General features: G+C 37.8%; 1 protein-coding gene across 1 annotated transcript; it reads left to right on the top strand.

The window, feature by feature from the left end:
* Positions 1-136: 136 nt before the first annotated feature.
* On the top strand, positions 137-3622 carry PODANS_5_5330 (uncharacterized protein; the record flags this gene model as incomplete). The annotated part of the gene is given in 7 exon segments (XM_001929672.1): positions 137-546; positions 625-875; positions 920-1500; positions 1580-2332; positions 2334-2546; positions 2600-3412; positions 3476-3622. Coding segments are annotated over 7 exon segments (3168 nt in total).
* Between the last annotated feature and the right edge of the window lie 8785 nt (positions 3623-12407).

The raw sequence follows: 12407 nt of genomic DNA, 5'->3' as shown, positions 1-12407 counted from the left end.
GGAAGGCATCTGAGAAGTGCGAAGCGGCGGTGCCCTCCCCGCAGCCCCCGCGCGTACCTCGTGAGAGGCACCGCCACCCCCTTCGCCTTACCTGCCCTCCGTCCCCGGCATATTATCTCCAAAAGCCCGGTGTCGCATGACTATGGCTAGTACAATGCCCTCGTCGTTATTGTTGCGGCTAACGAATGTCTGGAGGGCATTGGTCCTCCGGAGTGATGTAGATGACATCGTCTTGGAGCTGCTTGGATGCTTCTCTTTGGAAAGGATGTACGCAGACGCTTCCGACCGGGATACGTACCAGCAACTGGTGATCACTTTGCTCTCACAGCTCAAATCTATATTCGATATCCACCGGCTGACCCTCCCCGTCGTCAATGTCCACACCGCTTGGTATCTGGGTTTTCTCGTCAGCTGGGAGGTGGCTCTGCGGTCCGTTGAGTTTGTTCTTCAAACCATCAATGAGAGTCGCGAGACCATCTGGGAGAACCGTTTGCTGCGAGAGAGATATCTGGCCGGTTTTCTTTTGTCCAGCCTTCGCGTCCTGACGTACGCTCGCCCCATATTCACAATTCTTCCGAAAGCTGGTGACCTTCGGCGACCAGGTGACTAACCGTCCCTCGATAGACTTCACCCCAAACCCCCAGCGATCCAGCGATCTCGAGACCGCCGTGAGCGTTTTGCTCGCATTCACGGTCTCTTGGAGCAGGTTTTCGATAGCTTTCCTGGCCCGAACTCGTTTCCACTCGCGGCTTGCAAGGAGATCACTACCCAGCTCCACCTTGACCCTGACAGCTTGGGTCTTCCCCCTGCATTGGCATCCGGACTACCAAATTTGGCATCGCAGCTGGTAGGGGGACCAACCTTTATACTACCTCGCACTTCATGGTCCGTCATCGCTAACCCGAATGTTGTCTCGTAGTCTCCGTTCCCCCCTGTCTTCAGCCCGCTGCTATCGCCGACATTGTGCCAGCAGGCTACCCTGGAGACTGGCTTGTAAAATATCTAGCATTACGAGACGTGTCGCAATTCGTAGTTGCCGCCTCAATCCAATATGCTGCCAACAAGGAGACTCGAGAACTGCGTCTCGAGCCAGCCCTGGCGCATTCCAGAAATGCGGTTCTGAGTGCGCTCGATGCCTTACGTATCCCCCCCCAATTCTCCCGGGTGGAGATGGTTGCAACACTGAGCACTATTTCTCGTATAGTCTTACCCGACACCCTGGACCTATCTCATCAAGACACCGCAGGGATCTGTGTCGAGGAATTCGAACTGGATGCATTGGATGCTCTATTCGCGAGGCTTGTAGCCCGTCAGGCTATTCACCGCGTCAGTGACCGGGAGACGGTCCATAACATGTCTCAGGTTGTCAGAAACATTGCTCTTCAGGACAATCCCAGTGGGCAGTTCATGCCGAATCAGCGGCCTGGTCTGTACTCTGTGATTTGCCCGGAATGTCACATCATAGGTGCATCTCAGTTGAAGCCAACGGACATCAATACTGTGAGTCTTACTTCTCATTTTTTCCTAGGTCGCGAACCCATCTCCTCTTCCAAGGTGGCTAATCGCTTTCCTCTGCAAGCCCACCGAACATGGTCATGTTGTTAGACAGCTTCCACCCAAAGCAAGATGCATACACTGCGGAGAAGCCATCACCATTGCACGGGAGATATCAACAGTACGGCAGACTTGGGAACTACTGGAACCACTCCGTCTTGATGCTGACACCGTCAGCCTGGAACGTCATTTACCCACACAATTTCTACTACGGCCGCCCAAGCCACAGACGAGCGGCTTCACGTCACTAGAATACGGCAATACACTCGGTATAGGAGCTGGGAAATTGGGCGGACACGAAGCCTATGGCTCTTCGCACCTACCAAAGATGGTCCTTTCCAGCCCTGTATCCATAGATCCCATTGGCTCTCTGTATACTGGGCTTCTGTCGCCTCAAAGCCCCAATCACTCCCAAAGCCCATTACCGCTACGTCATCAACAATCACAAGCAGACAACAGAAGCACACTTTCGGACCATCATAACAAGCTTGATCCAGCCTTGCTAACAGATCGGCCCACCTTCTCCCACGACTCGCCTATATTTAAACGGCTGCAGCATAACACAGATGAGGCTTCATCCATAAGCACCCCGAGATCTGTCCCCGTGGTAACGTCGGCGCAGAAAGGAAAGTCGAAATGGAGGCCGAAGTTTACAACTAGCAAAAAACCACCTGCTGGCGTAATAGCAGACTCGAGTTCCTTGTCTTCGACTACGCTTGAAGCCCAAAAGCTCGAGGAAATCACTCTGACTCCCCTTTGTCATCCAGAAACATCAAGGGAGAGGGAAATCGTCGAAGAATATCAATGTTACTCTCTCGCAAAGCTCTACCCTCGCTCTATTTTGGACCCAGCTGCTCATACATGTGTGGGATGTTGCCACTTCCCCTCCCACCATGATGCGGGCCATTCAGCCAGAGAGCACTTGTATCCTGGCAGCCGTCGCCAGGACTCATTTAGCATATGTTATTGGAACAAGAGATCAGAAACTTACGGTTTGCATTACCATCTTTCTCCATTTTCGACGCAGTCTGACGACTTTTTGCAGCTGCGTATTGTGAATCTCGTGCAACCTACCGTCTCAGTTATAGAGTACCGCATCCCATCCACATTATGGGCAAAAGCATTAGCGATTGACCGAGAGGAAAACTATGTGGTGGTTGGTTTTGAGAATGCCACTGTGCGTTTCTTCAAGGCAAAAACATCAGAGCAACCGCGAGAAGACCGTCTACATGCATCATCGCACCGGGATTGCAGGGGATGTCCGTCAGTCGACACCCTGGCATTTTCTCAGGATGGGTTCACACTTCTAGCGAGCACAAGAAGTTCGAAAACGGGGCTAGTGCAGATATTTTCTTGGCGATTCCCATTTCACGAATTCCAAGAGCTGGCAGCCTGCCGGTATTTAATCCCACTTCACGAATCAGAGGACAACGGTTTGTCCGCGGCCATATTTCGACCTGGATCGGATGGCGAGGAAACGTTGGTTTGTATTACGACTTGGACCCAATCCGGTACTCCTATTTTAATACAGCCGCAGGACGGACAGAGGAGTGAGATTAAAGTTGACGGGTCTGGTAAATCCACCAAACTAGGAACCAGAATTCAGTGTGCTGCTTTCTCCCCCTCAGGCCGGGAGCTGGTCATGATTTACGACAGAGGTTACGTTTTTGAAGTGTCCAACTTGAATTCCAGCCCCATCGATATCAGAAGAGTAGCTATCTCGAAGGAGCTTACAGCAAAAAGTGAATCGTTCGCCATGTCATTTGTGACCATAGCGGACGAGGAAAATGTTCTGGTGGCCTGGGCTGATTCGGCGAGAGCTACGGGCTGGATTAAAAAGATACCCATGACAGGGAGGGTAAGTAACAATACCACCTTATGGCGTGGAGAGAAATGAGCTGAGATTGTCGATTTTTAACAGGCAAATTTCGCATGCCCTGATACATCTGGGTTATTATCTGGGTCCTCATCATACTGTGCGATGAGGGAATTTATGGGCCCACCAGTTGAGCTTGCTGCTATTGAAAGGATCCGCGAGCTGCCAACGGAAACAGACGGTGGAATATAACTTCAAGTCTGCTACAGTATTAGGTACCTCCCAACTCATAAACTAGAAACCTAGCAATGGTAGACAATCATGAATTTTTTATATTGCTTCAATAGTAATGTAGTGATGTTTAAAATTAGCCCTTAACTAAAAATAGGTATATGTCACAGTTAACCCAACAGCAGGCCGCGCCACATGTGGGGCGCAGGACGTCCCTAGCCAATCATTAGAGAAGTCAGGAGACAGCCAATCAGGGCTGGACGAAAGCGCTATGGCGCCAAGACACACGAGCACTCTGCAGGATGCAAGATGCTACGAGTGATCAGAGGCATAGCACGACGAGCACTTTGCAGGATGCAATGTGTTATGGGTAATCGGGGCCGTAGCAGGGCGAGCACCTCAGGGCCCCAGGATCTATATATACGGAGGAACTGGCTGGTGTAGATAGACAGTTCCGCAGTATGCAATCCACAGTTGTATTCACGGTATCTTGTGTTTACATTGAGACATCTTGTTGTGCACTGTCTAGCTGCACCGAACCAATTGTCAGAAGTTACCTTCAACCCGTATCCCTTTCAGAGGTTCTGTACAGGGGTTCGTCACAGTATAGAATACAATTATAAATAAAACTTAAAACTATTATTAATTTTTTAAAAAAAGTATTAGAAAGTATATAGCACAAAAAAGGCACTATTATACACTACGTATAAGAGTAAATAACCCTCTATATTTCTGATAATAGCTTTTTATAATTTTAATGTAATACCTTATAGTAAAATTATACTTAATTATTATTATATTCCCTGTAAAAGCGTTATAAAGCTTTACATATTATAATAAATAAATAAATTAGAGTTTATTTTAAAACTTAATAATATAGTTATATTTAGTTAAAAATATCTAATAATTATATACAATAAAGTTTATATTCATAAGCACCTAGCTTACTAGCTAGGTCTCTATATATAAAGGGCTTTTCTATAAAGCAAGGTTTTTTAAGATTATAAATATATTGATATATTAATTCTTTAAATAACTTTTATATTTTTAAGTAAAGTTAAAAAAAATTATGATGCTGGAATATTACGAGGTTAGTGAAAAAATCTATATTTAAATATATATATAAATATTTATAATCCGTAACTTCATTACTTTAACCCTCATGAAAAAGCCCTCTACCTATAGAGACCTAGTTAGCTAGGTCTCTATTAGTAAAGAGGTTAATAGTTATTTTATTATACGTAGTATAATATTAGACCATGAAGAGGGTGAGTCTTTATAATTTTTATTATTTATAAAAACTGTAGGATTTAATAGATTAGATATTGTTTAACTTTTTTTATAGTATTAGTTTTATTAATAAAAACGTTATTAAAGTATATTTTTTAAAAGTAAGAAAAGCGGGGTCATTCTTTATTCAAGGAGTAGAGATGAAATTTAAGTATTAATTAAACTTTAAAAAGAGCTAGGTAATTATAGCAACATATTTTAATAGGACTTTAATTTCTTTAGTTAATTTTTAATTTTGATTAAATTAAAGATATGAAAGCCTCTCAAGGTTTTGACCTATTGAATATAATTTCTACTGTTTCCTCTATTTAAAAAATATATTCTGAATAAATTCCTTAAAATATAGCGTAGGTATTTCATTACAAATAACGTTAACAATCTTAAGTTTTTTTATATATTACAAGAAAAGAAACTATGAATTTTAATTATTTATACTAATAAGGAATGTCTTTAAAAATAACAGAGTTTTTAACTTTATTAGTATCAATAAAGGTAGAGGTAGTAATTAATTTATAAAGAGTAATATAGTACTTGGTAAGGGATTTAATTTATTCAGTTTAATTAGTGTTAAGTTTATGAAAAGCAATATAGTATTTAAGGTTATGAACATATTGAGATATTTTATTCTAGAATATTATATAAATACTTCAGCAGCGAAGATTTTACTTTTATTATTTATTATATTTAATTTAATAGTAATTTCTTTTTTAGGTAAGTTTATCAAGGAACACCTTGAAGATATAAGCGGCCTTTTTACTAACGGTAATATTAATTCTTTTTAGTTTTTAGAAAGTATTAATAAAATAAATTAATAAAAACCGGATTATTTATAATCTTTTTCAAAGGGGATATTATTATTTTAGGAGGTAAATTAATATTAAAACTGTTTATTTTTGTTTAATTTATTTAGGTAATCAATGTAGAGAAACTATTATAGGTTAATTATAACCTGTAACGAATCCCTATCCAGAACCTCTAAAAGAGATACTAGTCGAAGGCACTTCTAAATAATTTTAGTTCGGTATAGCTAAATAATATATAATAAGGGCTTGTCTTAATTATAATAATTAAAATACTAACGATTATAACTGATATTATATACTACGGAACTATTTATTTATATTAGCTGGTTTCTCCGTATATATAGACCTATTGGTTTTCTAGACTATTAACTCCCAATAATAATCCTTTGTTAAATTATTAACTTTTAGTAATGATCCCGCTTTAAATTACTACCTTTTAGCAATAATTCTATAAGTAAAGTTATTTCCCGTTTTATTTAGCTCTATTAACGATTACCTATATATATCGTACCCCGTGCACGGTTTGTCTTACTAAATAGTTTAATTATAATATAATACTCCTCTTTTTAAATTGAAGTCTCGGTAACTTAGTTTTTGAATAACTGCTCATTTTCTATCTGTTTCTACTTATAAACAGTGTATCTGAGCCCTGTAAAATACAGGGCCTTAAAGGCAATATAATGGCTTGGATCAGCAGTGCTTAGGGACCACGGTTGCCGGAACGGAATTCAGCCCCCTTAAAGCAATCCGAAGTCCCGGAAAGCCGAACGCTAAGGCCAGTGCCCTGCAGCGGTTAAACGGTAGCGTAACGTGGCCTGTAACGTGGCCTGTAACTTTATTTTGGTTAGCGTATTTAGCGGGCGTTCGGGCCCGGGAACGGAGTTACTTTCGGGGAGCGAGTAGAAGATTAACGGCCTATAAAACTTCTGCCTTACACCCTATTTACTGTGATATTTCTTAGTCTGTAAGGTTTAATTAATATATTAGTTTACTATACTTATTAGTTATGACGAACCCCTATATAGAACCTCTGAAAGGGATACGGGTTAAAGGTAACTTCTAATAATTAGTTCGGTATAGCTAATAGTGCATAATAAAATATTTTAATGTAAATATAAGATACCGTAAATATAATTGTGAATTGTATATTACGGAACTGTCTATTTATATTAGCTAGTTCCTTTATATATATAGACTTCTTTTCCTAACCGTAATTCCTTTAATTAGTGTTCCGAGTATATTAATTACTTACGCTTAGCCTAATTAATATCTTAATTATATTAATTACCCCGGCCTAGCCTACTTAATCTAATTAGTATTTTAATCGCACTAATTACCGTCCCTCCCTATAATTAGCTTTCTTAAGTATTTTCCTAATTAGCCTTTATTCCTTTAGTTCTATAATTAATCGTTATTCTCGTCTATATACTAAGGTTATAATACGATACTCCCTCTCTTAAGCTAACGTCCCGGTAGCCCCATTCCTTTTATTTCTTTTAATAATAACTTCCTTCCTTAATAAATTTTCCCTTCCCATTACTATCTTTTCGTAATATTTAACCGCGTTAAGAAACCTACGCCGAAAGGCCCTTTGTTACGAATATAATGTGGATACCCGCAAAGAATAACTAATAGGAAAGAGGAGGCACGGCAGCCAATTAAGAGAAGGGAGGATGGACTAGTAAGAGGTGGATCATCCGGGACATGAAGAAATCATAAGCGATTCCCGGAAATCACTTATGATCCTTAAGAATCGGTCATGATCCGGGGAGAAACAGAATGATTTAGGCTTAGCATTAGGTCTATATATACGGAGGAACTAGATAGCTTGTAGATGGTTCCGCAGTATACAATTTACAGTTGTATTTACGGCATTTTGTGTTTATATCGAGATATCTTATTGTGCACTGTTTAGCTGCACCGAACTAATTGTCAGAAGTACCTTCAATTAGTATCCCTTTTAGAGGTTCTGTACAGGGGTTTGTCACACCCTTCTAATACCCTTCGCCGCTAAAATCTTATTACCGCTACTTTTATTTTTAATAACGAAATGCTTCCCTATTCGTCCTGGGAAGCCCTTAATATTTTTGGTTATCGCGCTCTCGAGCGCTTTTCTAGATATAACTACTACATTAATTCTAGTCGTTCCGACTGCGACGTCCTAGGTCTTACTCCTGCTTTAATAGTCTCTCTTCGTCGCTAGAAAGAGAAACTAGACGCCGAAGAGCAAAAGGCCTATACGACTATACTATAAATTACCTCGAAGCTTTCGCGGGTAGAGACCTAGCGTCGTACTTTAGTCGCTAAGTTCCGTTATATCGCGGCCCGCGAGGAGCGGTTAATCGAGGACTTAGAACGGGAGGAAGTATAAATTGCTTTTATTATTAATCTTCCTTTAACCTTTTCTCTTAATTAGGCCTCTATAATATTAAACTAGCTCGGCTTAGACCTTCCGGATAACCTATTTTTTAACCTTCCGCTTAGTTCTAACTTTTTTATAAAGTTAATTGTTAATCCTTTCCGGAGTTCCCCGCTTCCGGCTACCCCGGACTTTTCCGGCGGTAATCCTCCTATTTTCTAGGGTAATTAACGCTTATAGTATTACTTACGCCCGGATTTCTTTATATTTATTAACTTTATAGTATAGTACGTAGTATATTAATTATTACGTCGAAGGCGTAAATTCGATTTTTATCGAGGTTTTTTTATATTTAAGTTATAAATACTTTTTTATAATTTAAATATAGTTCTTTTTACTTACTTAAGTTTAAATCGGTTTAAGTATTATCGGTAAAAATTTTTTAACTTATTTAAATAATTAAAATATATTTATCATTCTCATAAGTCATTTATAACCGGGTATTTTAATTAATTAATTAAATATTTCATTTAACCTTTATTAAACCGTAAATTTAATAATTTCCTTATATTATACTTTTCTTCTTCGTTCTCCATTACTTCCTATATATTTACCTTACTTACCGGTAGTACGGGTTCCAAAAGTAAAATATAAAAAGTATATAACTTTAAACGTATCGTATTAGGTAATTCTAATTCGAATATCGTTTTTAAAATCTTTTTTTTTAATTTAAATAGGCTTACTTTCCTATAGTCTAGCTTCTTACTAAGTCTTTTAATATGTAAATTACGTATAAAAAGGAATACTATATCCCTCCCCTTAAAGTAAAGTCCCTCGAGCCTTTTAATATTATAATATTTCTATATTTAAACCCTTATAAACTTTAGTTTTTATTTAAGCTTATTGTAGAATATATATATTTTATTTACTTTAACCCCGGCCTTAAGTACCTTTACGTTTAATCCTTACCGTAGGTTTACTTTATATTTAAAGTTTACGAAGAACGGCGTAACTTTAGTCGTTTCTATTAGTAATATATTTGTTAATGTGTGGGTACTACTAAGTGCCCTACTTACTGCCCTACAGATTGATATTACAGTGGGCAGTACTGCTATAAGCAGTAATGGAACTTCCCGGCTTGGATCCCTTTAGAATATTCTTTACAAGGGACCCTTGAAGGCTTACAGGGCTACTGTGGCCTGAGGCTTAGTCAATGGATACTAGAACCTTCCAAAGTGGCTACAGGCTTACGTAGTAAGTTGCCACAATGGTGTAATTTATAGGGCACCTTTGCTACTGAAGGTTCTATAGATTTCCATAAGTCTACACTAGACCCACCTAAGCCCACTAAATACCCAAAGTGGTATAGGGGCTTCCAGGGCCTACAGGACCCACAGTAGGCCTACGAAGGCCTATATATAGACCTCTCCTCTCTCCTGTAAAATAGTTCCTTTCTTTTTTTCCTTAAGGGCAAAAGCTTAAGGCTAAGGCCAAAGGCCAAGGCCAAGGGTAATAAAGGCAATTCTTATTCTTTATACCTCACTGTATTACAGTGCTTTACCTTCCTTCGGCACTGCCGTCGTATCCTCCCGCTTCCGCTTGCGCACTGCTGTATTTTACAGCAACCCTGTATAGGTTCTATATTATAGGCCTATCAGGGCTTACCAGCTAACAATATTATATACTAATTATACCGTAAATAATAATTTAATTTAATTATCTTACTCGAAATTAATATAAATCTATAAGTACTATTCTATAATTTAATTAAGCTGTTCCGTTTAATTGTTTATTTAAAGGTAGTAGGCCGAAAATACTTTACTTATTACCCTTAACCTCGTTATTAACGCTCTTTAAAACTTCGATATAAATTTAATATCGCGGTCCGTAATAAACTCTTTCGGCTATATATATATTAATATAATATACCGTAGTACTATATCCGTTAATTACTTTACCGATTAAATCTCTTTATAAAATAAAAAATATATTTACTTTATAAGCCTATCGACTACCGTTAATATACTATCGTACTTAACGCCGGTTACCGTATTTCTTAACTTTAGTAATTTAGTAATAAAGTTTATCGTAATTAAACTCTATAGTCGTTCTACTACTAGTAGTAGCTTTAGAAATCCGTAAGGCTTATACTTCGTAACCCTTATTTTTTCGTACGTATTGTATAACTAGATAGCTTTTTTAATATTATCCTTAATCCTTAATTAATTAAAGTATTACTTAATCTTTTCTATAGTCTTTACGATACCTATATATCCTCTGAACTTCGATCCGTAAATTTTTATTATTAGTATCGCCTTATTACTTAGCTTTACGTATACTCGATTCTTATACTATAATTTTCCTTAACTATCTTTTTAAATACTTTATAGCTTTAATTCTTCCTATTACTATTATTCCGTAATATTATTACTTAACTTCCTTTAATATTTATTAGAAATAACTTACTTACGATACATTATATAACACTTTATTTACGGCTAAAATAGATATTTAAGAGTACCGTTTAGCGTTTCCTTAAGTAATAGTAGTAACTTTTTAGGTATATCCTTATAGTAGTCGGTTCGCCGGCTAAATACGTTTACCCTAACGTTCTCCGATCCCTTTTTATAATTAATTTAAAAATTAAATTCCGAAAAAAACTTTAATTATTACGTTTACTATACGTTAAGGACCTTCGTAATAGTAAAGTATCGTAAATTCTTATAATCCGTATAGACCTATATTTTATAATTAATATTATTAAAGTATAGCCTCTATTCCTCGAACGCTTCGATAATAGCAAGTAGCTCTTTATTATAAATTAAATAGTTTTAACGTACCCCTTTTAGCTTTTTCGAAAAGAAAACTATTAAATATAACTTTCTATCGTCGTCTCGCTATCCTAATTGTCTACCGATCGTATAGTTTAATATATCTACCTCGACCTCGAATAGTCGATTAGGGTTTAGTAATTTAAGTACTGGGTCCTTTAAAAAAACTTTTTTTAGCTCCTAAACTTCGGATTTTCGGGCCGACGCCTTGCTCTTTAACTCCACGTCGAATCTTGAGCGCAAGAAGGAAAGAGGGACGCGAGGCGGACGTATTGAGAAAGAAATATCCGAGAGAAAGGGAGAAACCGGGAAAAGGCCCGAACGGATATCTATAATTACGGCGTAGGGGGGACGGACCTAATATAAGTGGGGAGCCGGGGCGCGACCCGTCCAACCACTAGGAACGGAAAAGTGGGGAAGTCAGATTATTACTAGCGCCAAAGGTGATAATCACGATTATGACTAGCTTCGGTGAACGACGAGTGATAATCGATATTATCATTAGTAATAATAGTAATAAATAGGTCTATATATACGAAGGAACTAGCTAGTGTAGATAGATAGTTCCGCAGTATGAAATTTATAATTATATTTACGGTATTTTGTGTTTATATTGAGACATTTCGTTGTGCACTATTTAGCTGCACCGAACCAATTGTCAGAAGTTACCTTTAACCCGTATCCCTTTTAGAGGTTCTGTACAGAGATTCGTCACAGTAGGCCAGTCCTTAACTACCCCAATTTTCCTAGGTTTTATACGAACCTTACCTAGTAATATTAAATATCCTAGATATACTATCTTTTATACGTGGAACTCGCTCTTTTCTTTATTAATTAAAAGTCCGGCTCCGTATAGCGCGTCGAGTATCTTTTATACATATCGCTTATATTTTCTCTAAAGTACGTAAGTAGATAAGAACGTTATTAAAATAATATATTCTTGTTTTATCGAGGTATTTCCGGATCGTGTAGTTAACGAGAGATTGGAACGTCGCGGGCGTATTAATTAGCCTAAATAGTATTACAAGATACTTAAAATAACTATAGAATATATAAAACACTATTTTCTATTTATCTCTTTCCTTAATCTGTATATAGGCGTACCCGATAAGTATATTTAAACGTATAAAGTATCGCGCCCTAATTAATTAACTTCGTAACCTAAATATTAACGGTAGCGGGTAATTATTTTTTATCGTTTCGTTATTTAGTTAGCGGTAGTCTATATATAGTTGTAAGCTACCGTCTTTTTTCGGTACGAAAAATACGGGGTATCCTACTAGCGATATAAACTCCTAATATATCCTCTCTTTAAATTCTTATCTAAATACTTCCGTAGCTCTTTACTTTACTTATCGTTAATATAGTAAACCTTAAATAGCTATAGCTTAGCTCCTTCTTTTAACTTAATTTCATAGTTCTACGGTTCTTACTCTGGAAATCCCTTTAAATATTTAGCTATAAAGGCTAAGTATCTTCGATATTTTACTAATACCGTTTTTTTCTTACTTTTCTCTACGTTA

The sequence above is a fragment of the Podospora anserina genome, chromosome 5 (genome assembly GCF_000226545.1).
Source record: "Podospora anserina S mat+ genomic DNA chromosome 5, supercontig 6".
Lineage (NCBI taxonomy): Eukaryota > Fungi > Ascomycota > Sordariomycetes > Sordariales > Podosporaceae > Podospora > Podospora anserina.
The sequence above is the reverse complement of the archived record's forward strand: the minus strand, read 5'-3'. Positions and strand labels throughout refer to the sequence as shown.